At 51.2% G+C, this 23828-nt stretch overlaps 9 protein-coding genes across 9 annotated transcripts; 6 read left to right on the top strand and 3 right to left on the bottom strand.

Annotated features, from left to right (window-relative positions):
• Positions 1-187: 187 nt before the first annotated feature.
• On the top strand, positions 188-806 carry COCSADRAFT_159886 (uncharacterized protein; the record flags this gene model as incomplete). The annotated part of the gene is made up of 2 exons (XM_007701236.1): positions 188-329; positions 382-806. The coding sequence occupies 2 exons, from the start codon at positions 188-190 to the stop codon at positions 804-806; spliced, it is 567 nt and encodes a 188-aa protein (XP_007699426.1).
• Positions 807-809: 3 nt separating this feature from the next.
• On the top strand, positions 810-1492 carry COCSADRAFT_315675 (uncharacterized protein). The gene is made up of 2 exons (XM_007701235.1): positions 810-1334; positions 1391-1492. The coding sequence occupies exons 1-2, from the start codon at positions 966-968 to the stop codon at positions 1445-1447; spliced, it is 426 nt and encodes a 141-aa protein (XP_007699425.1). The 5' UTR covers positions 810-965; the 3' UTR covers positions 1448-1492.
• Positions 1493-3043: 1551 nt separating this feature from the next.
• On the top strand, positions 3044-8839 carry COCSADRAFT_25865 (uncharacterized protein; the record flags this gene model as incomplete). Its single annotated transcript, XM_007700865.1, has 4 exons — positions 3044-3411; positions 3451-3542; positions 3708-5623; positions 5870-8839. 4 exons carry the CDS (start codon positions 3044-3046, stop codon positions 8837-8839), a joined length of 5346 nt encoding a protein of 1781 aa, XP_007699055.1.
• A 175-nt stretch (positions 8840-9014) lies between these two features.
• Positions 9015-11363, bottom strand: COCSADRAFT_88801 (uncharacterized protein; the record flags this gene model as incomplete). The annotated part of the gene is made up of 3 exons (XM_007701234.1): positions 9015-9228; positions 9279-11149; positions 11274-11363. 3 exons carry the CDS (start codon positions 11361-11363, stop codon positions 9015-9017), a joined length of 2175 nt encoding a protein of 724 aa, XP_007699424.1.
• Positions 11364-11924: 561 nt separating this feature from the next.
• COCSADRAFT_180882 (uncharacterized protein) lies at positions 11925-13881 on the bottom strand. The gene is made up of 5 exons (XM_007701233.1): positions 13854-13881; positions 13356-13768; positions 13235-13301; positions 13099-13182; positions 11925-13042 (listed from the first exon to the last, which is right to left on the bottom strand). The coding sequence occupies exons 2-5, from the start codon at positions 13433-13435 to the stop codon at positions 12107-12109; spliced, it is 1167 nt and encodes a 388-aa protein (XP_007699423.1). The 5' UTR covers positions 13436-13768; positions 13854-13881; the 3' UTR covers positions 11925-12106.
• Positions 13882-14897: 1016 nt separating this feature from the next.
• COCSADRAFT_36245 (uncharacterized protein) lies at positions 14898-16193 on the bottom strand. Its single transcript, XM_007700940.1, has 2 exons — positions 15655-16193; positions 14898-15604 (listed from the first exon to the last, which is right to left on the bottom strand). The coding sequence occupies exons 1-2, from the start codon at positions 15710-15712 to the stop codon at positions 15291-15293; spliced, it is 372 nt and encodes a 123-aa protein (XP_007699130.1). The 5' UTR covers positions 15713-16193; the 3' UTR covers positions 14898-15290.
• Positions 16194-16324: 131 nt separating this feature from the next.
• On the top strand, positions 16325-17480 carry COCSADRAFT_36243 (uncharacterized protein). The gene is made up of 3 exons (XM_007700939.1): positions 16325-16737; positions 16791-17098; positions 17151-17480. The coding sequence occupies exons 1-3, from the start codon at positions 16374-16376 to the stop codon at positions 17244-17246; spliced, it is 768 nt and encodes a 255-aa protein (XP_007699129.1). The 5' UTR covers positions 16325-16373; the 3' UTR covers positions 17247-17480.
• A 250-nt stretch (positions 17481-17730) lies between these two features.
• Positions 17731-19518, top strand: COCSADRAFT_159880 (uncharacterized protein; the record flags this gene model as incomplete). The annotated part of the gene is made up of 8 exons (XM_007701232.1): positions 17731-17776; positions 17844-17868; positions 17928-17987; positions 18041-18068; positions 18121-18460; positions 18518-19069; positions 19119-19376; positions 19427-19518. 8 exons carry the CDS (start codon positions 17731-17733, stop codon positions 19516-19518), a joined length of 1401 nt encoding a protein of 466 aa, XP_007699422.1.
• A 380-nt stretch (positions 19519-19898) lies between these two features.
• COCSADRAFT_116023 (uncharacterized protein) lies at positions 19899-23463 on the top strand. Its single transcript, XM_007701231.1, has 4 exons — positions 19899-20161; positions 20212-21782; positions 21833-22020; positions 22070-23463. Exons 1-4 carry the CDS (start codon positions 19993-19995, stop codon positions 23076-23078), a joined length of 2937 nt encoding a protein of 978 aa, XP_007699421.1. The 5' UTR covers positions 19899-19992; the 3' UTR covers positions 23079-23463.
• Positions 23464-23828: the final 365 nt, after the last annotated feature.

Raw genomic sequence — 23828 nt, 5'->3', positions numbered from 1 at the left:
GCGTGGCATCCCACACCGGTCGCACACCGGTCCCAACGTGTCATGATGTGTTCAAGCTGGAAAGCGTGCCTGGCAGCAGTGAGCAGCCATGTACTGATTGAAAGCCTCCCTCGCTAGCTCAACCCCACGTGCAATATCAATTCATTTCTACTCTTTGCAAGACCGTATCGGACTCTGACTTACCACTATGGCCGCTGCCACTGCCGATAACCTTGCTGTCCTAGGTTTTAGCGACATTTTGAATCAGAATGTTGCCGAAGTGATTCCCTGCTCACCTTTACAAGAGGGAATACTCCCCAGCCCGTCTTCGTATGCCGTGTATATATTGGGTGTGGAACTGCATCCCTCCTGCCGACGCCTGCGTCGATTCTGACAAACTAGAGACTGCCTGGAGAGCAGCCGCGTTAGAGCATCCGATTTACGCAACCATCTTTGCTTTAGATGACACCAGTGAAGGCTTCTTGCAAGTCGTTCTTCGCAATCCAACCTTCTCCATCCAGCAAATCACGACCAAAGATGGAAATATGACCGCCGCTCATATCCCGGCAATGCGTCCCCGTCCAAAGTGGACCAAGGCCAGTCCGAGGCACATGCTGACCATTTGCACGAACGTGGCTACCGGGCAGGTGGCTTGTCGGTTTGACATATGCCACACGCTGTATGACGTTTATTCGCTGCGCATCCTTCTCAAAGATATTGTACCAATGTACCATGCCCGGGATGTCACGAAACTAGCGCCGTTCGCTGATGTGGTGCGCTACATCAAGAGCAGGACAAAAGAAGAGACTAGCGGCTTTTGGTCCTGATATCTAAAGGGCTCAAAATCATGTCATTTCCCAACATTGCCCCTCGACGAGACGTCTAACGCTATACAAGATGAACACGGCGCCATTCGCGTTCCTTCGAAACCATTCGACGCTGCCACAACGTTCTGTTCTAAGAATGGAATTACTCGATCCGTTGTCATGCATATCGCTTGGGCCCTGGTCTTGTCTTATTTTAATGGGCGACAGGATGTCTCCTTTGGATACATGGGTTCGGGGAGAGATGCACCCATCGATGGGATCGACCGTATCTGTGGTCCCATGGCGAACCTGTTGATAAGCAGAGTTGACCTTGCATCTCCGCTTCAGTCTATGTTGCGAAGTATAGCTCAAAATCTCAAGGAACACCGACGCCATCAGCAGACGTATTTTGCCCCTGTTTTCCATAAACTCGGCCTCGGGGATAAACCTCTATTCAACACAATGATCAATCTCCTGCGAGCGGAAAAGGAGGAGTGTCAAACGGATACTCTGGTTAAGGAAAAGAAAATTTTGATCAGTCCGCATGAGGTAGGGTCACATCAAAACTATTCGAGACAATGTGTTATACTGACAATCATTGAAAGTTTGATCTTGTTATGGAAAGCCACCTTCATCCAGAGACCATTGCAATCACGCTTTAGTATCATCGCGGCCACATCTCGCGCGATGTGGCATAAGAAGTTTACACTGTTTTGTGCTGGGCTACTGATTTTCTCATCGAATCGGCAACTCAATCGGATCTAGTGAGAGGTCTTGTTGATGGCACAGAGAGCCCAGTCTCATTCCCAGAAGGTTTCTGCAAGTACATAACAGGCCATGATTCATCCAACACAAAAGAATTTTGGAGACACTGTCTGGATGGCATCGATAATATCAGTAGCAAGACAGAGCGATGCAAGAGCTTGGAACGTCCAAACCAGCATGAAGTCATTCTTGACATGCCAATTGAGCCAGGGCACGAGTTCACTTTGGAATCGCTAGCACAAGTAGCATGGGCAATTTTCTTAACTGAAGAATACGAATCCAATAAGGTGTTCTTCGGCACAACTGTTGACAACAACCGATCAAAGCTACCCCCTTTTAGGGGACTGGAGGAACGGCACGCGACCCTCATGCCGTGCAAGTTCGAAGTGCCTCCATAAGCTACAGTACGAGAGCTACTAGATGGGTATCAACAACTAAAAAATCTTCTTGTAGCGAATAAATCAACAGGCTTACATTGGTTAAGGCAGATCAATCCGGCCGTAGACCGTTTCACCACCGCCATCACTTGCCAAGATGACGGCTTGTGCGACATTGGGCCAATGGAAACAGTTGTTCGTTTGGAATCACGTCCAGAAAAGCAAGTGTTACATTTGACGTCTTACAAGAACACTCTTGTCCAACGTATAGCTCGTCGCTTCGTTCACATCTTGCGTCAGCTCTGCCGTAATGACAGCTTGGATATTGCTTGGAGTACATTTGTCGGGATTTGTGAAGAAGATATCGAAGAAATACATTCATGGAACTATTATGCACTCCCTGCAAGCACCCAAACCGTACATGGCCTTTTCGACATTCATTTACAGAAGCGCCCCGAAGCCATGGCCATTTGTGCTTGGGATGGAAGCCTCACGTATAGGGAAAACAGACAGGATACGTTTGCAGGTGATGGGAGCCCGTTGCTGGCGGGAATTCGCGAACAAGGACAACCATGCTGAGACTGAATCAACCACTTCAGAAAGTCCAACAGAAAGAATGCTTCAGAAAATCTGGGCGGAAGTATTGAATTTGCCTCTCGGAAAAGTATCGACGATGAAAAGATTCACCAGTCTTGAGGGGACTCCATCACGGCCATGCAGGTAGTCTCCCAATGTCGGAAGAAAGGTGTGGCTCTTACAGTAGCCGACATTCTCTCCGCTCGAACAATACAGAGGCTCTCTCTCTGATGCTGTGCACTACCTTCATCACAACAAAGTTCCCTCCAAGACGACAGCGCAATCATAGCTGAAGATGAAAAGGATGAAGAACTCTTTGGGCTATGACCAATCCAGCAAAGATTCTTTCAGATGTTTCTGGATGGCGAGAATCATTTCAACCAGTGCTTCATGCTCGAAATGGTAACACGTATCTCCCAGCACGATCTACAAGAGGCGCCGAGAGCCATCATTGACCGCCACGCTATGCTACGTGCGAGGTACCACAAGTCATCGCAAGGCTTGTGGATCCAACGTGTCGCTCCCTTGGGACGATAGCATATGGTAGAACATGCTGTTTCAAAGCTTTCAGAGGCGTTTGCTATGACAAAAGAGCTGCAGAAGCAGCTAAGCATTGTCAACGGACCAGTCTTCTCGGCGGTTCGCTTCACGGTGACGGATCATCGGCCTTTGCTATTATTGTCTGCCCATCATCTAGTCATTGATCTTGTGTCATGGCGAGTTATATGGAGAGACTTTGAAGACTTTATCAAAAACAAATGCTTACTGTCGACCAAAGGTACTTCATTCCGCAAATGGTGCAAAGAGCAACATCAAGAGTCTTGCAATCTTATGCCCGACTCAGTCTTACCTTTTGCAATACCACCTTCTGATACTTCGTTTTGGGGATGCGTATCTGAAGATCAAGTGTGAGGCAATGCTATCGATAGTACTATGATACTCGACAGCGGCAGCAGTCAGTTGCTCATGGGTCATAGCAATGATGCGATGCGGACCGAGCCACTCGACATTATACTTGGCGCTTTAGCATACTCCTTTGGTCAGTCGTTCCCAGAGCATAAGATGCCTACAATTTTCCTGGAAGGACACGGGAAGGAACCTCTCGGTATTCGGAGAATTCATGTTCCCGACACTGCAGGCTGATTCACCATAATTTATCCTCTTCCTCTTCCCACCAAACCAAACGACAACGTGGTCGATGCAGTATGCCCAGCAAAGGACATAAGACAACGTATCCCTAGCAAGGGACAAGAATACTTTGCAAGTCGCTTCTACAGTGAAACGTACAGGGATGCGTTCAAAGAGTACGGCGTTATTGAAATTCTAGTCAATTTCGCAGGCTCGTACCAGCAACTTGAGAATGATGGCGATTTATTCAGGCTGGCACATCCCCCCTCAAACGAGGAAGGCACGGAAACGGTCGCAAAAAGTTCACCTCGACTCGCTTTGATCGAGCTAGAAATGTTAGTTCGAAATGGTAAACTAGAGCTCACTATGTCCCTCAACAAACACATGCTTCATCGAGACCGTTTGAGCATATGGCAAGCACAGTTCCTAGAAACTATACGAGATGCAGTAACGACCTTGAATTGCGCCTCAGCTAAACTTACCCGGGCCGATGTTCCTCTCCTCTCTCTTTCTGATGCCGCGTTGCGATACTTCAACGATGTACAGCTTCCAGCCATGGCTATATCACCAAAGGAGATCATAGATGCTTACCCAGCATCTCCACTCCAGGAAGGCATCTCACTGAGTGCTGATCAAGGTCTAAGCACTTACGATACATTCTGGATCTGGAAATGTCACCCTCGAAACGGAGAAGAAAAAGTGGATATGTCTCAGCTTGCTGAAGCCTGGCGCTCTGTAGTCCGAAAACACTCCATTCTCTGTACTGTTCTGGTTCCAGATCCGAGCGGAGAAGGTTTCATTCAGTTGGTTCTCTCGGAACCCGAGATCAAAGTCACCTGCTTAGAGATCCACGACCAGGATCCCGAAGACGTTCTTTATCAACTGCAGCGTCCGCTGTGGACTTTGCAGAGTTCACCACGACATTTTTTCACGATTTACCAGTCCAGAGTAAAGACTGCTTGTCGTCTGGATATCAGCCATGCACTCATCGATGGAGGATCTCTCATGCCCCTGATCCAGGACTTGCGGATGACTTATAATGGTATTCATTCTACCGCAGCGCCGCCATTTGGAGAAATGATCAGGTATCTTTCACAATCGAACCACCAGAAAAAAATTGACTGGTGGGCAAAATATCTGTATGAAACCAAACCATGCGAGGTCCTATCCATGTTCAACCAACCAATCAAAGGTGTCTCGCATGAGAATGAGCGTTTCCGCTACGTCGAAATTCCCAAAATCGCAACAGCTGGGGTAATTGACTTTTGCCAACGATTTGGAATCACGCGATCCGTATTTCTCCAAGTAGTGTGGGCTATGGTGCTCTCATACCTTACAGACGCGCCAGATGTCTGTTTTGGATATCTTACATCCGGAAGAGACGCTCCCATCCAAGATGTGGATCGAATGATCGGCCCGTTGGCCAACATGTTGATTAGCAAAATCGAACTCAACAAGCCTGCTTTCGCAGTACTACAACAGGCTTCAGACGATTCAATTCAGCATCTGCTGCACCAACACGCGTCCTTGGCCCAAGTCCAGCATGCAATGGGTCTCTCAGCGGGCCGTCGCTTGTTCAACACGGCGATGACCCTCAGAGAATCTGACCGGTTCGACGAAGATGACACAAGTGGAAAGATCAGCTTCGAATACCACAATCACCAGGACCCACACGAGTTTGATCTCCTCCTCAGTGCACGTGTCAATGCGAATGATTTGGAAGTTTCCATGCAACTGCCGCAGGATCTCTTGGATGATGAGATAACAGACAAGTTGGTGTTTGCACTCACTTCAGCGATCAATGTCTTACTTTCTAGCAAAGTCCCTTCTCACCAGGATGCGCACATTGAGGAAAACGAAGAGACTTTGTTCGCCAACTTCAAACGGATAATGATGAATTCAGCTCAACAAAGAGATCTCGATCTTATATGGTCCTGGAACTGCCTTCTGCCCGAGTCCATTCAACGATGCGTCCACGACGAGATACACGCGGTTGCGCTTCAAAGCTGGAACCAGCCTGCAGTGTGCGCGTGGGATGGTGAAATTTCATATGGCGAGCTCGAACAAATGTCCACAAGAGTGGCTAACAATCTTCGCGAACAAGGCATCGGCCGTGGCCATATTGTGCCTGTATGTTTCGAAAAGTCGATGTGGATGCCTGTTGCAGCATTGGGTGTCATGAAAGCTGGAGCGGCAGTAGTCGCTCTCGACGTCACATTGCCAGAGCAACGCCTACAGGATATCACCAAGCAAGTCGAAAGCAGTGTTATCTTAGCATCGGTAGCACAAAGAGACCTAGCAGGGCGTTTGAGCGTTGCAAAAGTTCTTGTCCTTCCGAATAATGATGAACAATCCAGAGACCCTACAAGGGTAGACGGGGCTGTGGCATCATCGCCAGACGATCTCCTGTACATTGTTTTTACATCAGGGAGTACAGGTACTCCGAAAGGAACAATGCTGACACACTCCCACATCTGCAGTATGCTACATCACCAACGTGAATTGATTGGCCTCACTTCGGCGCGGCGAGTATACAATTTCGCCTCGTACGCCTTTGACGTAGCCTGGAACGACTTTTTCCACGCGCTAACCAGTGGCGGCTGCCTCTGTATACCCTCTGAAGAAGACAGGAAGAACAATATTGAAACTTCCATGGCTATGCTACGCGCGAAATACGTCCATATCACGCCTACAATTCTCCGGCATATCGATTGGCGCAAAGCTACCGGCATCTCCGTCGTCAATCTGAGCGGCGAACCAGTTGCGCCTTCCGATCGATCGATCCTCACCCGCGAGACAAAAGTCTTTAATTTGTACGGCCCGGCTGAGACAAATGTTGTAACCGTTCAGGACCTCGACGAGCTGACGACGCAAGAAGTGAGCATTGGTAAAGGATACGGCGCCTCCACATGGATCGTCGACTTGAAAAACCCCGACGTCCTGGCCCCGATTGGCGAAATCGGAGAGCTATGGATCGAAGGACCGCTTTCTGGCCTTGGGTATCTCGCAGAAACTACTGACTCTCAAAAGGCGTCGTGGGTCAAGAACCCCATCTGGCTCACTCGAGGCACTGAACGGTTTCCAGGCCGTTGTGGGCAACTGTACCGCACAGGCGACCTTGTTCGATATACCAAAGATGGGTCACTCATCTACTGCGGTCGAAATGATCGCCAGGTCAAAATCAATGGACAGCGTGTCGAACTCGGTGAGATTGAAGTTGCTTTGCAGGCGCTGGTAAAGGGGCTCGGACACGATTGGCACGTGACTGTCGAGACTGCACAGCCCCTTGAGAGCGACGTCCAAGTCATCATGGCATTCGTTGCTCCTAAAAACGCATGTCTTGATGAGAAGGGGCTCAGAAGTCACATAATGCAAGAAGCAAGCTTGCTCAGGGAGCGGTTACACTCCGTTTTGCCGCAGTACATGGTTCCGAGAGCATTCGTTCCCTTGGCTGCGCTACCGCTGACTGCAACCGGTAAGGTCAACTTGAAGGAGCTACAGGCCCATGGTTCGTCAAAGTCGATTCGAGAGTGGATGTCTGGCGAGAAGTCGTCAATCGAGATATGCCCAGCCGTCACAGAGAGCGAAAAGGCAATGGTTCGCGTGTGCAAGGACGTTCTTCAGATGTCCGAAACTACAAGTATCAGTATGAGTGACAACTTTTTTCGAACCGGGGGAGACTCGGTCCTTGCTATGCGGTTTGTTAGCAAAGTAAGAGACATTGGCTATTCTCTGACAGTCAGGGACATCTTCAAACACCCGGTCATCGGAGACCTTGCAAAAGTGGCTCAGCCACGGAAGTCTACTGCGACCGCCCATAAACTTGAGGTGGTTCGCCCCGTCGCAGACAAGCTACTCGATGACGCCGAAATGCGAACCCACGCCGCCTCCATTTGCAGTGTTACCAACGACCAGATCGTCGACATGCAACCTTGCACGCCGCTGCAAGGAAACCTGGCGTCCTGGGCCCTGCTTCATCCAAAAGGCCACTTCCGAACCACGCACCAGCTGGAGCTCAAGCAGCACACCGACATCCAAAAATTCAAGCAGTGTTGGAATACGGTCGCAGAACAGAACCCTATCATACGGACTCGCATAGTAAACCTACCCAAACTCGGCTACACCCAAATCATCGTTGACAAGCCTTCCAAATGGATAAACGGCAGCACCCTCGAACAATGCCATAAAGAACTCGCCTTGCGACACGCGCTCCAAGGCGAACCACTCGTCAACTTTGCTCTCGCACTCCTAGCAAGCCCCACAAAGCAGCAACCCGCATGGTTCCTCTGCGACCTACACTGGGCCGCCTACGACGGCTGGTCCCTCCGGCTCCTCCTCTCAGAAGCAGAAAACCTTTATCACGGACGCCACCCCCATCCGCTGAACGACATGCGCGTGCTAACCAGCTCGATCTGGAGCTGCGAATTCGCAAAGGCGGAATCGTACTGGCAAAACCAGTTTTCGGGGCTGACGCATGCTGCGCTTGCTTTTCCACCACCCCTTATATGTCGCGAGGACAGCACGCTACTACGACCAGGTGACGATCACGATGCCTCAATCGTATTGCAGGACTTTGGGTGCCAGGGTACTAGTAGTAGCTTTACTGCTTCGACCTTGATTCGCGCGGCACTCGGCATCGTGCTGGCTCGCCATTTGCACACCGACCGCATTGTATTTGGCGCGACGGTGACGGGTCGACAAGGTGCAGCCACTGGGCTGGATCGCATGGCTGGCCCGGCTTTTGTCACCTTGCCCATCTGTCTGTCTGTCGACCGGGGCAATCCGGATGTGCTGGGCTTGTTGGAAAAAGTACAGGCGCAGACGATGGATATGATTCCGTTTGAGCAAACGGATCTCGAGCGGTGGCGGCACCATATCCCTGGTGCGGATATCGCGTGCGATTTCAGGGTCTTGCTTGTAGTACAGTCGCATATCGCGCAGAATGACGTGCGGAATCGTGATCCGGACCTCGAATCTGTCTTTACGGAGGGTTTGAAGGCAGGTAAAGATGCGCTTGTGGAGCTGGGATGGCGCTCCGGGAGACGGCTCCCGATGTTTGTCGAGTGTCAGATTCAGGAGAACGGTTGTCTGATTTTACGCTTGCGTGTTGACTCGAGGACAGTGGATGAACATGTGTTCACATCTTTATTGCAGCAGTTGAAACGGGAATTGTTGAGCTTGAGGAACATCGCAGCAGGCGCTTTGTAGCCTTGTCCAATAAAAGGGCAACCTACACAATACCAAAGAACAACGTAACTATTTCCTTTCTTGTTCGAGGACAGAAACCTCAGGGACTTGAATCTTTTTTTATTTGTAATAACTCTTTACTCTAAATGTCTTGCATTTGGCTTGCTAAGATCTTCCGTAGCAACACATACACACTTTACTGCGAGATGCCCAGCTCCTTGTAGAAAGCCTCAGTTTGAGGCTTGCGACCAAGGAATTCCTCAAGGATGTCCATCTCCTCCTTTGAGCCACCGCGTTCGAGGACAGTATGGCGGTAACGACGACCTTCCTTGGGGTTCATGGGGTCGGACTTGAATACAGTGTAGAACATGTCCGTAGAGTAGACTTGAGAGGAGAGGTAGCCGTAGTATCTATAGTTATCAGTATGTCTTGTTCTCCAATATAGTTTGTAAAGACTTACCCAGCGTCGTAGCCACCAATCAAGTGACCAAAGGTAGCCTCTCCATTGCCCCAGTGCCAGTCACCCTTCTTATCGCCCTCCAGCGACTCAGGTCCCTTAAGTTGACTGATCTCATATCTTAATTTGTTGTACTTTTCAGTAATATCCATCTTCTCAAGCTCCTCATGGCTGGCAGGTTCATGGACAGCCATGTCGAAAGTACCAAAGTGCAACTGCCTCAAGTTGAAGAGGGCATCATTGACATGTTTGGTAGAGATCAGGTTGGCAATGAGCGATTGAGGAATCTGCTCCGAAGGCTTTGAATCCTTGCCAGACGATTCTAGATACGCCTTCTCGTATTCGGGAGAGAGATACGAGTAGTGGTGTGACAGCGAACGCAGCTGCGAGGGCGTCCAACACCAGTTCTCCAGCATCTGAGATGGAGCCTCGACAAAGTCACGGACAGTGTTGGTGCCGTGGAAGCGCGAGTAGGTTGTGCGAGACACCAGGTCGTGAATACCATGTCCAAGCTCGTGGAAGAGAGTGACAACCTCATCATGCTTCAGTAGCGAAGGCTTCTTCTGCGTCGGCTTGGAGAAGTTGCAGACGAGGGCAGTGGCGGGGTAGCGTCGCTTGCCATTCTCGTCAATGTAGCCAGGCTGCAGGTTGAAGTTGGCTGCATGACCGTATTTGCCATCTCGCGGGAAAAGATCAAGGTACAGGTAACCAACGAAACCAGCGCCTTCGCCTTCATCGTCCCAAACACTGAAGATTTGTACATCTTCGTGCCAAACAATGTCAGATCCCTTGCCGCCATCCGCAAGCGCAGCCCTGTCTTCCTCGCCAACAATCTCAACAAAGACTAAACCGAAGAGCTCCTCGAAGATCTTCAGCATGCCCTGGATTGTTGTTGACAGAGGGAAGTACTCAGCAATGACCTGGTGATCGAGCTGGTAGTCCTTCTCCAGCATTAGGCGGTCGTAATACCTGTTGTCCCAGAGATAGTAGTCCTCGACCAACGGACCAGTTAACCCATTCTCTTTAGCATCTTGCTTCTTGAGCTCGATCAGCTTCTCAATCTCCTTCTTGCCGCCTGGTGCGAGTCTCTTGCGTAAATCCCCAAGGAAGTCGTTGACCGTCTTGGGAGTCTTTGCCATCTTGTCTTCTATCCGGAACTGCGCATGGTTGTCATATCCAAGGAGGCGAGCTCCCTCGTCACGGAGGAGAATAGCTTCCCTGAAGAGCGCTACGTTATCGTTGCACTTGTTCTCGTTGGCGACAAAGACCTTCATTCGTGTCTCTGGGTTGGTCGCGTATTTGAGAGTAGGGAACAAGTCGGGATACTTGAAGGTGAGGAAGAGTTTACCCTCATTCTCACCCTCGCCTTTCTTGAGACCAGAAAGAACATCCTCAGGAACACCGTGCAACTCATCTGGTGTGAACCACAATCCTCCATTCTCCTCATTGAGGTTCTTTTGGAAGGCGATGCCGATTTGACTCAGCCTTTGCTTAATCTCCTTGAACCGGTCCCTCTTGGGACCCGCAGGCAAGTTCAGACCGTTGCGGATGAAAGACTTGTGGTCCTTCTCCAGCAACCGCTGCGACTCAGGGTCCAGCTTCTCGCCCTTCTTCAGCGCCGCATCAACGAGATTGAAGACGTCCTCACGCATGGACGACTCAATGCCAAAGTCGTCAAGCATCTGCTCGACCTCGCTTGAGGCGTCACGTAGCTCCTTGCTGGTCGACACAGCGTTGTAGAAGCCGAGAATATGCGCTTCAATAGCCATTTTGTTGTCATCGCGGGCAATTGGGAGGACTGTGTTGGCAAAGGTTGCACTCTCGGGCTTGACATCGCGGACAATGCTATCTTGGACACTGCGTGACCTGTCAATCTGGGGGCACACGTCAGCATCTATCCGAAGCATTGCCTGCTGCGGGAACCAAGGCAGCGATGACGACGACGATGACTACAACAATAACTGCAATAAGATATGGTCAAGAAACAGGGCGACATACCAATCGCTTAGCGTCATCGACCAGGCTCTGCTTGGTAGCAGTGAACTTGGGAGGCAGCTGAGGCGGTGTCTTGTACTGGGCCGGGGCCATGGTGGAGTTTGTGAAGGGGCGAAAGGGCTGTGTGTAGAGGGGACTGCGCAAGGGAGGGGGTTTGATGTATTGCAGGATCGAAGGTACACGCCCGCCGAGCCGAATCGAAGCCAGGATGGCGGTGGTGCCAATGAAGAGAGCGACGGCGGCGAGGAACCACTTGATACGGCGTGAGGAAGCCACGGTGGGCAAGCTAGGAGGGCTTCAGTCTGATTGCTCTTATGCCGGCATGTGGGGAAGCGGGCGGTTGGATGGTGTGCTGTGTTGAACAAGGGTTTTGTACTTGTGAGCACGATAGGCAGTGAAGCTTCAGACGTTAACGACGCATGCAAATAGGCTACGTGACCTCTCCGCTGCGCTCCAGATTCTGGCCGCGTGAGGATCGGCGTCTGCCATGGATGCGTCCGCCTCAAGATTATTAGCCCCGATTGGCAAGGCGCCATCTCCACACCCATGCTTATGCTGCCGCTCTTGTGCAACATGTTCTGTTGGAACTCCCCTCCTCCCGCCTCTTAGTCACGGGAACGAGCCTTGCCGAGACAAGGCGCCATCAGCTTCAATGCGGGTGAAATTTATCATTACGTTTTTGATATGCGTTCGTATTATACACAAAAATCATCAGCTGCGTAGCAGCCCCGTAGCCCAGCTACTTCCGCTCTTATCAAGACACGTATACCTCGTTCCGGGCATGCACATATAAACATTACTTACATATAAACCAAACAAAAGAAATCTCATTTGCCTCACGCCGTCTTATGCGGCGAAAATGGAGGTGCCAGATATGGACTGTCTTTGCCATCCGAGCTCAAGCTCTCTGGTATTGTGACAAACGGACCCCAATTCGACTCTCTTGCTATCGTCGATCTTTCGTGTATTGTGATGAAACCGACAGAATCTCCCCTGTCAAGGCCTTTCTCGTTTGGAAGTGGCCACATCTCTACATCTGGCACTTTACGTGGACTGTACTCGTCGTCCTTTGGCGGCGTTGGTGGCTGGGCTTCTGGTGGAGTCGCGAAAATCTTCTGTGGTGTGCCGCTCTGTTGCGGCTTCTTTTCCTTGTTGCGGAAGAGAAGACGGAGAAATGGTACAGAGGCAGATATAATGCCACTGTTGGTCTCAACCTGACCCCACAGGAGCAGATCCGCGCCGTATCGCGCAGAGTTATAAGGAGACTCAGCCCACATGTACATGACCCACATGCGTACTGAAGATGCAACAATAGCCATCAATCCCACAGAAAAGATGCCAATCAGTGCTAGTCTTTTGCCCATTGGTATCCGGAGACTCAGCAGCGTCGGCAGTGGCATCAACAGAATGATGACATCGGTGAGTAGGTTGCACGCTGACGAAAAAACCCATAGCGGAACTGGATCCCAGCACACAGCGGGCTCTCTCTGGAGGGTGGGGTCGAATTGCGCAAAGTAGTTTGTCGTGGACCAAGCGCTCGCTGGATTCTGGCACTGGAAGATTGCGGCAATGGTCGCAGAAAATGTGTACAGCACCACAAACCCCATCGTGCCATACACGATTCGGCGAAAGGTGACGTTGGCAGCAATGGAGCGGTAGAAGAAGAGGATACTGAGCTTGATGAAGCCAAGTCCTATAACGTAGACGAACCGGTAGGCCCACCAGGAGATGAGTACTCCCAGCACGTAGCCCTCAATCTCTGGCCTTTTGTCCTGAGCGCATGTGTCAGAATATTTCTCAGAGGGGCTGGTTGAAATTTCTCTCTTACAGGTCTACGGAGGTATGTGGGTCGATAGCCACTGCTCGTCACATCTTGGTAGTAGTTGATTATAAAAGTTCCCCATGCGATGACCTAGTCAATCTTGTCAGCATTGGCCTTGAGCTTGGCATTGGTAAAACCTTACCAGAGAGACTAGCATGAGATGGTCGCTTGCGCTGAGAGATCCGACAAGAAAGTACCGGCAGTAATATCTGTAGCGGCTGATTAGGATTTGGGCCATAGCTGTCATTGTCACATCAACTCACCGGAGCGCCACGACGATTGTTGATATTGTTGTCAGAACTCCCCCGACGATTACCACGACGAATCCTGGGCGTAGATACATCTTTGTATAGCCCTGCTCGCTTCTCCCTGGAAATAGGAGTTGATTGTGGTCGGCGCCAAGTCGAGAATGGCGACGATAGAGATGCGCGCCGAGAGAACGATATGATGAGAACAAACAACGAACATGAACGCGTTGGCTACCAGACGTGGTCTATAGGGGGCGAGTCCCCAAGATTTAGGGTTCCCCGGGTTCTCCACCAGCGGGAGATACTGCTCCGTAGAGCGTTTCGTGACCCTTGCGTGTGCCGACTAAGTAAGACTATCAACACAATTGTGGAAATGGTGCTAGTGGAACGGAAGCTATGGCTCGACGCGCAGCGATCCGCAGTCGTGCCTGACGAGACATGATAGGTTAGTGATGCCGCTTGGAGGGCGGGAAAACGTGGAGGGCTGGGTTTAGAAACCGGTATAGTACTAACCACCTCGTACTCCCGTAAGATCGGCCCGAGGCCTGGCAATATTTGAGTTGTATAACTACGCTAGAGGCAAAAACAAAGTGGGCTTCTGTGTGGCCCCCGACAAAGGGTGCAAGGTCACAAAACGGGGGCCATTTCCAAACTGGGATACAAAACTGATGCATTGCCAACGTCCCAAACGTCTGCTAACTACAAACGGACTAGACAACAGTCTCGAGTGGATGTATCCGAGTATGTAACAGGGAGCCTGCATGAACTGATAGACTCGGCAACGGGACAGTGGGCTGGCGTCAACGTTGCGTTCGAGATGTTAGAGATCGGTGAGGCTGAAACCTGCGTTGCACGCGGTTGAATGACCAACAATCTGAGGCGCAACTTGACTGACCTTGTTGCAAGCGGCACTGCGAGCACAGCCCATGAATCGCGTCGAGACATACTTATAGATAACTAAGAGACGCCTCGTCGATGCCCATGGCAATCAAGGTACGCACTTAGCTAGAGAAGGCCATGGATACTTGGAAGCGGCAGAGTCTGACATGGAAAGGACCTTTGTTTAATTGATCTCATCAAAGCATCGTAACGTGATGCAGACTTTGACAGAACAAGTTACTAGGCGCGGGGTCGCCTAGAGCTGTGCAGCTCGCTAGAGTTGGGCCGAAATTGGGTGTAACTACTACCATTGTCGTCACAGTTCCTTGGACAGGAATGCGGAGGAGCCGAGGTCCAAGTCGTGGGCGGAGAGTGACGTCAAGCGCCCACGGTCGCTGTAGGGCGCAAGGCACAGCGCAAGATTGCGAACAGGATATGCGTGTAGTGGAGGTGTACATGTACATGAGCATGTACATATGCAGATGGCAGACCGGAAAACGGGGCTGCAAGGCAAGCCACTAAAGACTTAGTGCTAGCCGTATACATCGTGAGTGAGAATGACTCACTATACTGCTGTCTGATTGGACAGCTAAGTGGGGCTGAATATAGCACTATGCAGCGAAGCACCGCCGAATGCCTGGCTGTGGACAAGAGCGAAACCTCACACTGTAAGTATAGGCCTAGTATGTAACAGTAGATCTCAGTGCACATATGTGAGTGCGCCACCGAAGCTGATATGTCAGAGGAAATGCCTCAAGTCGGGGCGTAAGCCTTGAGTGTTCCATGACTACCCTACCGAATTAAGCTGCGCCCAACTTGCCTAGACTCATCGTGACTTTCAACCATGCCCTTCTTCTGCTTCTTCGTCATCATGAGTGAATGTGATCCTGGCAAGGACTATTGCACCAAAGACTGCCGCCATTATGAGTCTTCGCAATCATTCGTAGCATTCGTAGAAAAAGAATTGAATTGTATTACATGCACATGGACACGTTACAAAAGTCCACGAACCGACCATGTCCTACCCCTAAGGTCAGAACCCACCCCTTTTGCTCATCTGCCCATGCACTATTACTTTTGTGCACGAAGAAGAGCACGGAGAGTGTCCACCTCGCCTTCAAGCCTGGCGTTGCGGACTTTGAGCTCATCCCGTTCGGCCTTGATCTCTTTTAGTTCAGCTTCCAGAGTACTCATTTGATCAACCCGCTTCTGGCGGTAACGACGGGCAGCAAGCGTATTGGCTTTTCGTTTCTCAATACGCGAAGCGGGCTCTTGTACCACAGGACTGCTCTTAGTAGACGATGTCTTGGATGAAGAAACGTGCTCAGGAGATGACGAGCTCCGGTCCTTGTGGCTTGTCCAAGAAGAACCAGACTGAGAGTCATCTATACAAATCAGACACTGATCACTGAATGCATCGTAGAGCCACTCTTACCTCTGGCCATTTGCGCTGCCGTATCCATGTTGTTGGAAAGGTTCATGCTTTGAGCCATAGCAAGCGTATCGATAGTATCTCCAGCAGTAGGAAGTGAAGCATGGCCTTGGGGAAACAGTTGGAAATCATGACCAAGATACGGCGAATCACCAGTAGAGAAGAGGTTGAGGTCGGCGGTGAGGTAAAGAGAGGCGTCCGGTACGATAAGATTGCCAGTCGAGGCGGAAGAGTTGGACAAAAGGGAAGAAGTGTCGATTAAATGATTGTTGTCTTGAGGAGCGGAATAAGAAGGCGCAAGTTGCCACTCAGCAGAGTGTAGTCCATGGAGGCTTGATGCCGACAGTGAGTCTAGACGGCTTCCAGAACAGGCGGTAGGGTCGGGCAAAGCCGGACTGCATGGTGGCAGAGGTATATTGCATGTCGAGATGTTGTAGTGCGGGTCCTGGTACCCGCTGGTGAAATCGAAGAATTCGTCAAATGAAATTGGAAACTATCGGAGGGCGCCCAACACGGGGTGATGAGCGCGAGGTTTGTTGAAGAGCAGAATAGGAGGGTGGGGGTGGCTTCTCTTTATATGTATGGAAGATCACAACCCCCGGCGGCTGACTGGGCCATCCCAACCATGGGCGCTGGGCGCGCTAGCTGCAGACCCCAGTCGCATTTTCCAGCTGCAACTTTGCTGCGCCCATTTGTCGGCAAGCACAGCCCACACCAACGCCATGGCGACGATGCCCTCTACACGACTGCTACGACCCGGTTTGGCGTCGACGCCATCCGACGCCCTCCTCGTCTTTCTCGTCCCCTCAGCCCAATGCGCGCACAATGGCTCCAGGGCCTGCTTTTCGACGTCACCACAATGGCGGAAGAGGGACAACAACAAAATCAGAGGCGTGTCTGCAGTGAGGGCGACAGCCCTGCGGCCACGGCAAACGCTGTCGGTCAGGCAAAAAGATTTTGAGAAGCAGCAATTGCCAAAGCCGGTGCCAATCGAACACAAAGTTACCGGCACCCCAGATCATGGACTGTGGGGATTCTTCAAGGACCAAAAGCTGCTGCAGACACCAGTGGATGAGCAGAGGCATGGTATACAGCAGTTGGCTTCATGGCGAGTAAGGCGGTAGCTGACGGGGACACAGGCAGAGCGTGGACTGTCGGCGAGCTGCGTAGTCGAGATTGGGACGCCCTCCACCAGCTGTGGTGGGTATGCGTCAAAGAGCGGAATCGCCTTGCGACAGAGAAGATTGAGCGGAAGCGCCTCAATGCCGGCTATGGCGACTATGAGAATCAAGAGCGCGACAAGACAGTGCAGGAAACGATGAAGGCAATCTTGGACACACTGGCTGAGAGGCATCAGGCGTACCAAGAGGCATATGCTCTGGCACAGCGTGATCCGGACATTGATTTGTCTAGGACGGATGGCCCACAGTACACACAACCACCATATGTGAGTTTGCTCCTCGACACAATCCAACGCATGGTGCTGACACCCTCGCCAGGACCCACTAGAAGCTGATGATGCACTATACGAGGCTCAAGCTGCCTCGACGAGCGAGGAGCCTGGGAAGGACAAGACGATAGCAGAGTCGAGATGAATGCTGCATGTTTGAAGACGGCCCGCATGTCCTTATTGCTACAAAATCTACCCAGCTAGCGTGCACTCGGACGAGTTCTGCACATCTATTTGGCATGCTGGGGACAACGATGGTACATATATGCGACTACAATCAGTACGGGGTATATGCAAGATCCTGGGCGGCGATGAACAAGGGTTCATTCACAGTGCACATATACAAACAAAGGCTCGTCCAGCAGTCAAAGCAGCCTGGTTATTCTGCATTTCGTCTTGCATAGTGTCAGATAGTGAACAGCACTAGCGTAGCATATGCCAAACGCGTTGAGTTATGAAAGTAGTGCTAGCACAAACAACTCGACCAGATTAGCGAGGCGCTTCCCAAAGAGCTCCAACCCCACATCCACCTCACCGCCCTCAGTCCACCTACCCACGCGCCTTCTAGTGGACTTCTTCTACTGCAGTCTGCAAACCACCCCTATCCTCACAACTCTCCTCATTCAGCCATGGAAGAAATTGCTCCAGAATACGACGTCGTGGTCCTGGGAACAGGTGCGTTGCCATTCCCTATTACCCCGCCTACGCAACACGCAGGCCAACGCAGCTAACCATCCCCCAGGTCTCACCGAATGTGTGCTTTCAGGGTAACATAAGCACCCCGACAAAAAGCAAAACCGGACACTGGCTGATGATATCCTTGCAGTGTGCTTAGTGTAAAGGGCAAGAAGGTGCTCCACATTGATCGCAATGACCACTACGGAGGGTGCGTGGCGCTGGTAGACACTGTTGAGGGGAACTAAAGCTGACACCACACAGTGAGGCAGCATCGCTGAACATCGAGGCAGTATGTATCCAAGGACAATAACCATCACTCAACTCACTGACACGTCGTGTAGCTCTTCAAGCGATACGGCCAGACCGAGGGCGAGCCATGGAAGAAGTATGGCCGCGTCAACGACTGGAACATCGATCTCGTCCCTAAGCTTCTCATGGCCAACGGCGAACTGACCAACATCCTCGTTTCCACCGATGTCACCAAATACCTCGACTTCAAGCAGATCGCTGGTAGCTATGTTCAGCAGGGCAACGGCAGCAAGGCGACCATTGCCAAGGTCCCCTCAGACGCCGGTGAGGCTCTTCGATCACCCCTTATGGGCCTTTTCGAGAAGCGCCGAGCGAGGAACTTCCTCGAGTGGGTTGGTGCCTACAAGGAGGATGACCCAGCCACACACAAGGGTATGACCCTCTATGGACTAAATGTTTTTTCGGAGCAGGATGACTGATATACAATAGGCATGGACGTCAAGAACAGCACCATGAAGGATATCTATGACAAATTTGGTCTTGAGCCCTCCACTCGCGATTTCGTTGGTCACTCTATGGCTCTTTACCCAACCGACGACTACATCGAGGAGAAGGGTGCAGCAGAAGATGCCATCCAGCGCATCAGGCTGTATGTAAACTCCATGGCACGATATGGAAAGTCACCATACATCTACCCTCTGTACGGTCTCGGAGAACTTCCTCAGGGTTTCGCTCGCCTGTCTGCCATTTATGGTGGTACCTACATGCTCAACACCGACGTAGATGAGTTCATTTACGAGGGCGGCAAGGTTGTTGGCATCAAGGCCACCATGAAGGAGAAGGACGTTCCTGGTGACGGCATGAAGTTTGAGACCAAGGCAGGCAAGATCCTTGCAGACCCTTCATACTTCCCCAGCAAAGCCCGTGTTACCGGACACCTGCTCAAGGCCATTTGCATTCTCAACCACCCCGTTCCCAACACATCAGATGCCGATTCCCTGCAATTGATTATTCCCCAATCCCAGGTCGGACGCAAGCATGGTATGTGAAGAAGAATTGGCTTGCAGAAAAACGCTAACACCTCTTCTAGATATCTACGTTGCAGTCGTTTCATCTGCACACAACGTCTGCCCCAAGGGATACTACATTGCCATTGTTTCCACTATTGCTGAGGGCGACAGCAACCACCATCTTGAGCTTCAGCCGGGTCTCGACCGCCTTGGATCAATCGAGGAGAAGTTCATGGGACCAGCTATCCCGCTCTACGAGCCAATTGAGAGTGGTGCTAATGACAACATCTTCTTGTCAAAGAGCTACGATGCTACGAGCCACTTCGAGACAACGACTGGTAAGACGCGTTACTTCAATAAGATTTGAACGATGCTAACATGGTACTAGATGATATCAAGGATATTTACAAGCGTGCAGAAGGCCAGGAGCTTGTTGTTGAAGGCCTTAGGGAAGGTGCAAACTTCAACGTCGAAGAATAGACAAGAGGCTTGGTGTATGATGGATAAATGTCAATACAAGCAGCAATCGGTCGCTTTTCCAGATACTTTGAGGTTTTGCTGTGGCAGGTTTGGTAGCAATAACATGCATTTATAACAATCAAATGATCCGTACGAAGAGACATGCAGTTGCTTGTGCGGAGCTCAAGCTCGGTATTTCCTATTTGGGCGACGCAGCGCCAGCCTTGCAGTTCTGTTGATCACACATGCCACGGGGGATTGCAGTAGACTGGTTGATTGACGAATAGTGTCCACAGGGTGAAATGCCTGTTTGACTTGTCTGTCAGTAGGAACGAGGGGCAACGTGGGTCTGTCTCCTTAACATGACGACGTACGTAAACTCTTGGCAGGGACAACGTCGTAGAGCGTCAACCATCTGAGTACTGAGTACCGGGTCGCGTCGCAACAAAACGTGTCCTCGAGGCGCGCCTCCTTCTTTCTCTACACTCATTCACAATGTCGCAATTCAGGCGGTATGCGTTCCTGCTTATTGCGGTAGTGTTCCATTTGACGTACATATATTCTTGCTTCTCAATTTACTTTGTCAGCCCTATTGTCCATGGCATGCGCGAACACCGCGTGGAGACGCAAGAAGCTCCGGCCAAGCGATTGGTACTCTTTGTTGGTGAGATGCGTCGTCTTTGTGCAACGATTAGCAGGCTAACCACATTTCAGGCGATGGTCTCCGCGCGGACAAAGCATTTCAATCGTTTCCCAACCCTGACCCCAATCCGCCGACCGCTCTCGCCGACGACGTAGACACCCCTCGCCCTCTCGCTCCGTTCCTCCGCTCTCGCGTCTTAGAAAAAGGCACTTTTGGTGTCTCGCATACTCGTGTCCCCACGGAGTCGCGTCCCGGGCATGTTGCGCTCATCGCAGGCTTGTATGAGGATGTTTCTGCTGTCACAACAGGATGGAAGCTTAACCCAGTCAACTTCGACAGCGTCTTCAACCGAAGTAGACATACATGGAGCTGGGGCAGTCCCGACATTCTTCCCATGTTCGAAGCGGGAGCAGTCTCAGGAAGAGTGGATGCATACTGTTACGCTGCTGAGGACGAGGATTCGTCAAAAGACGCCTGGGCACTGGACGAATGGGTCTTTGAGCGTGTTGAGAAACTCTTTGCTGACGCAAAAACGAATGCGACATTGGATGCTGAGCTACGAAAAGAGAAGAATGTATTCTTCTTGCACCTGCTAGGACTTGACACGACGGGCCATATACACAGACCGTACTCATGGCAGTACCTACACAATCTACAAATTGTGGACCGAGGGGTGCAGAGAATCACGCAACTTATTGAAGATTTCTATGCCGACGACAAGACAGCCTTCATCTTCACGGCCGATCACGGCATGAGCGATTGGGGTAGTCATGGCGATGGACATCCGGATAATACACGCACACCCCTGATTACATGGGGTGCTGGTATTGCACCGCCGGTGAGGAACACGTCAGGTATTGCCAGAGGTCACACCGAGTTCTCATCGGACTGGAATCTGGATGAAATCGAGCGACACGATGTTGACCAGGCTGATGTCGCAGCCTTGATGGCGTACCTTGTTGGACTCGACTTTCCCACCAACTCTGTTGGAGTTTTGCCTCTCTCTTACCTTGACACAGATATGAAGTCAAAGGCTGAAGCGCTCCTTATCAATGCTAAAGAAATTTTGGAAATGTACCATGTCAAGGAGGAGGTGAAGAAGTCTACCACGCTAAAGTACAAGCCCTTTTCTGGCCTTGGCGACGAAGCGCACTCGGTTGAGCATCGCGTGTCAGAGATACAGGCAGCGATCGACCAAGGTAACGCCGAGCAGGCTATTCGTCAGACGTATGATCTGATTGATCTTGGCCTCGAGGGTCTTCGCTATCTGCAAACATACGACTGGTTGTTTCTGCGAACACTAGTAACTGCTGGCTATGTTGGCTGGATGGTCTTTGCTGTTACTACAGTGATTCACCTCCATGTGCTGACAGAGGAGGTACCGACACAGCGGACGATTCCGAGCATGGTAATATTCTCCTCGGTGCTCGTCGCACTCTATGGCGTTCTGTTGAAGCAGCAATCACCCATTGTCTATTACGCATATGCATTCTTTCCAGTCTTGTTCTGGGAGGAAATATATGCCCAGAGATTGTCACTTGTCAAAGGAAGCAAGATCTTGTTGGGCCATCTTAACTCTGGTGCTGATGTAGCGAAGCTTGTGCTGGCAACACTGGGGTTCTTCGGTCTGCTTGAGGCTCTTGTATGTGAAATAGTTGATGACACCGAGCACTTTGTACTGACTTGGAATAGGTCCAAAGTTATTTCGTTCGGGAGATTTACACAGCCTGCTATCTGCTGGCAACATGCTGGCCAGCAATCTACGGTCAAGATTTTATGCGTAAGAACATGGCAACAGTCGCGGCATGGGTGCTGTCATGTGTAGCCATGAGTGCTTTCACATTGCTACCTGCAATCAAGGCAGAGGATGTGCGCTTGATGTATGTGAAACAACTCTGCCCAGTCTTGTTCGGCTGCTAACATGAACAGTCTATTTGGAGGAGCATTGATGTTCGCCGTGGGTGCACTCTACCTGCTCTTCGAAAGGAGCTTGGTTGCAGGCTCCAAATCAGAGTCTGAGCTTGCATCTCATGAGCTCAACAACAAATCACGTATCATCCTCGGCATCCAACTCGGCCTTGTCTTGCTTTCCATGATTGTCACCAAGAGTAGCATCAGTTACCTACAAGCGCGTGAGGGAATACCCTATGGCGTGCTTACAATGGGACGAGCGACGCTTGCGGCCTCTCTTTTTGTCCCGCAACTGCACGGTGTATATCCCAATAGCCATTATGTGCACCGCCTCGTCGTCATCTTTCTCCAATTCGCGCCGACATTCATCATCCTGTCGATCTCGTATGAAGGACTCTTCTACTTTGCCTTTTGCATGTGTCTGTTTAGCTGGATGAGCCTTGAGCATCAAGTCCACTTGCACAGCACAAGCAATCCATCAACAGTGGTCACGGCATCTGACCCGGCCAAGCCAACCAAGGACGCAGCTGTGGAGCGCCTCGAGTCTGTCCAAAAAGGAGAGTACAGGCCGTTGACGCTCGCCGACGCACGCACAGCTCTCTTCTTCATCTTCTTCATTCAGTCAGCCTTCTTCAGTGCATCCAACATTGCGTCAGTATCGTCGTTTTCTCTAGAGGCAGTGTACAGGTTGATACCCATTTTCGATCCCTTCTCTCAGGGAGCGCTGCTCATGCTCAAGCTGATGGCTCCGTTTGCGGTGCTATCGGCAAACTTTGGACTCTTGAACCGTGGCTTGGGCGTGGCACCCTCTGCACTCTTCATGGTAGTCATGGCAGTTAGCGATGTCATGACGTTAAGTTTCTTCTACATGGTCAAGGACGAGGGCAGCTGGCTGGACATTGGGACTACGATTAGCCACTTTGTGATTGCTAGTCTGCTTGGCGTGTTTGTGTCGGGATTAGAGATTTATAGCGAGTGGACGATCCGGGGCGTAGAGTTTGGAGGGAAGAAAGCAGGGGGGGGCTAAGGTCAAGGGAAAGGCGGCGTAGTCAGTAGGTACCGTGGTATGGCTTGTATGCAGAGAGCGGGCAGAAGCAACGGGGCGCCAAACACTGCGCTCGGGCTAGATAGGTAGACGGAGCGCTCGTACCAAGCAAGATATTACTTTTTTCTTGTCAACGACTATGGACGTTGTTGAGGTGGTGTGGCGTTGCTGGGCAACAGTGGCTGTTGAGGGGGGAGGGGTCAGGTGACGTGGACCCCACGCGGGGTCTTGTCGTCGATTGTCGGCTGCACGGCCTGTGATGGCGCAACATGGACTGCTCTAAATGGAGTAGCGGATGGGTCAGGAGAGCGTGGCATGGGTGGATAAGCGGCATGGGCGGCCTGGAGCGAGGCTGGGAGAGGCTGGGCAAGCATTCGGCTCCACCAGTGTGGTGATGATGTGTTCTGGTTCGGAATCCAATTCCTTTTGCATGCGCGCAGCTTGCAAGCTCACCGTCCTTTCGCAAACGGGCGTCTCTCGTCCACGGTATCCCATCTTATCTACTATCTGCGCCGCCATCTAGTCACGTTAGCAGCGACATACTACTGCTAGCAGCATCCTGTTCACGGCGTGGCTGTGGGCGCGCGCACTGCTGTCATTGACTGTCCTCTGCGAAGGACAGGGGCCGTCCCAACCACCATCCGCTACCCGCCGCCCGACACGACACACGCCCAGCCGTAGTGATTCAACCTCTCCCTTTTTCTGCCAATCTAAGGCCGTCAAATAACCCAA

This window comes from Bipolaris sorokiniana, assembly GCF_000338995.1.
Source record: "Bipolaris sorokiniana ND90Pr unplaced genomic scaffold COCSAscaffold_6, whole genome shotgun sequence".
Lineage (NCBI taxonomy): Eukaryota > Fungi > Ascomycota > Dothideomycetes > Pleosporales > Pleosporaceae > Bipolaris > Bipolaris sorokiniana.
The sequence above is the reverse complement of the archived record's forward strand: the minus strand, read 5'-3'. Positions and strand labels throughout refer to the sequence as shown.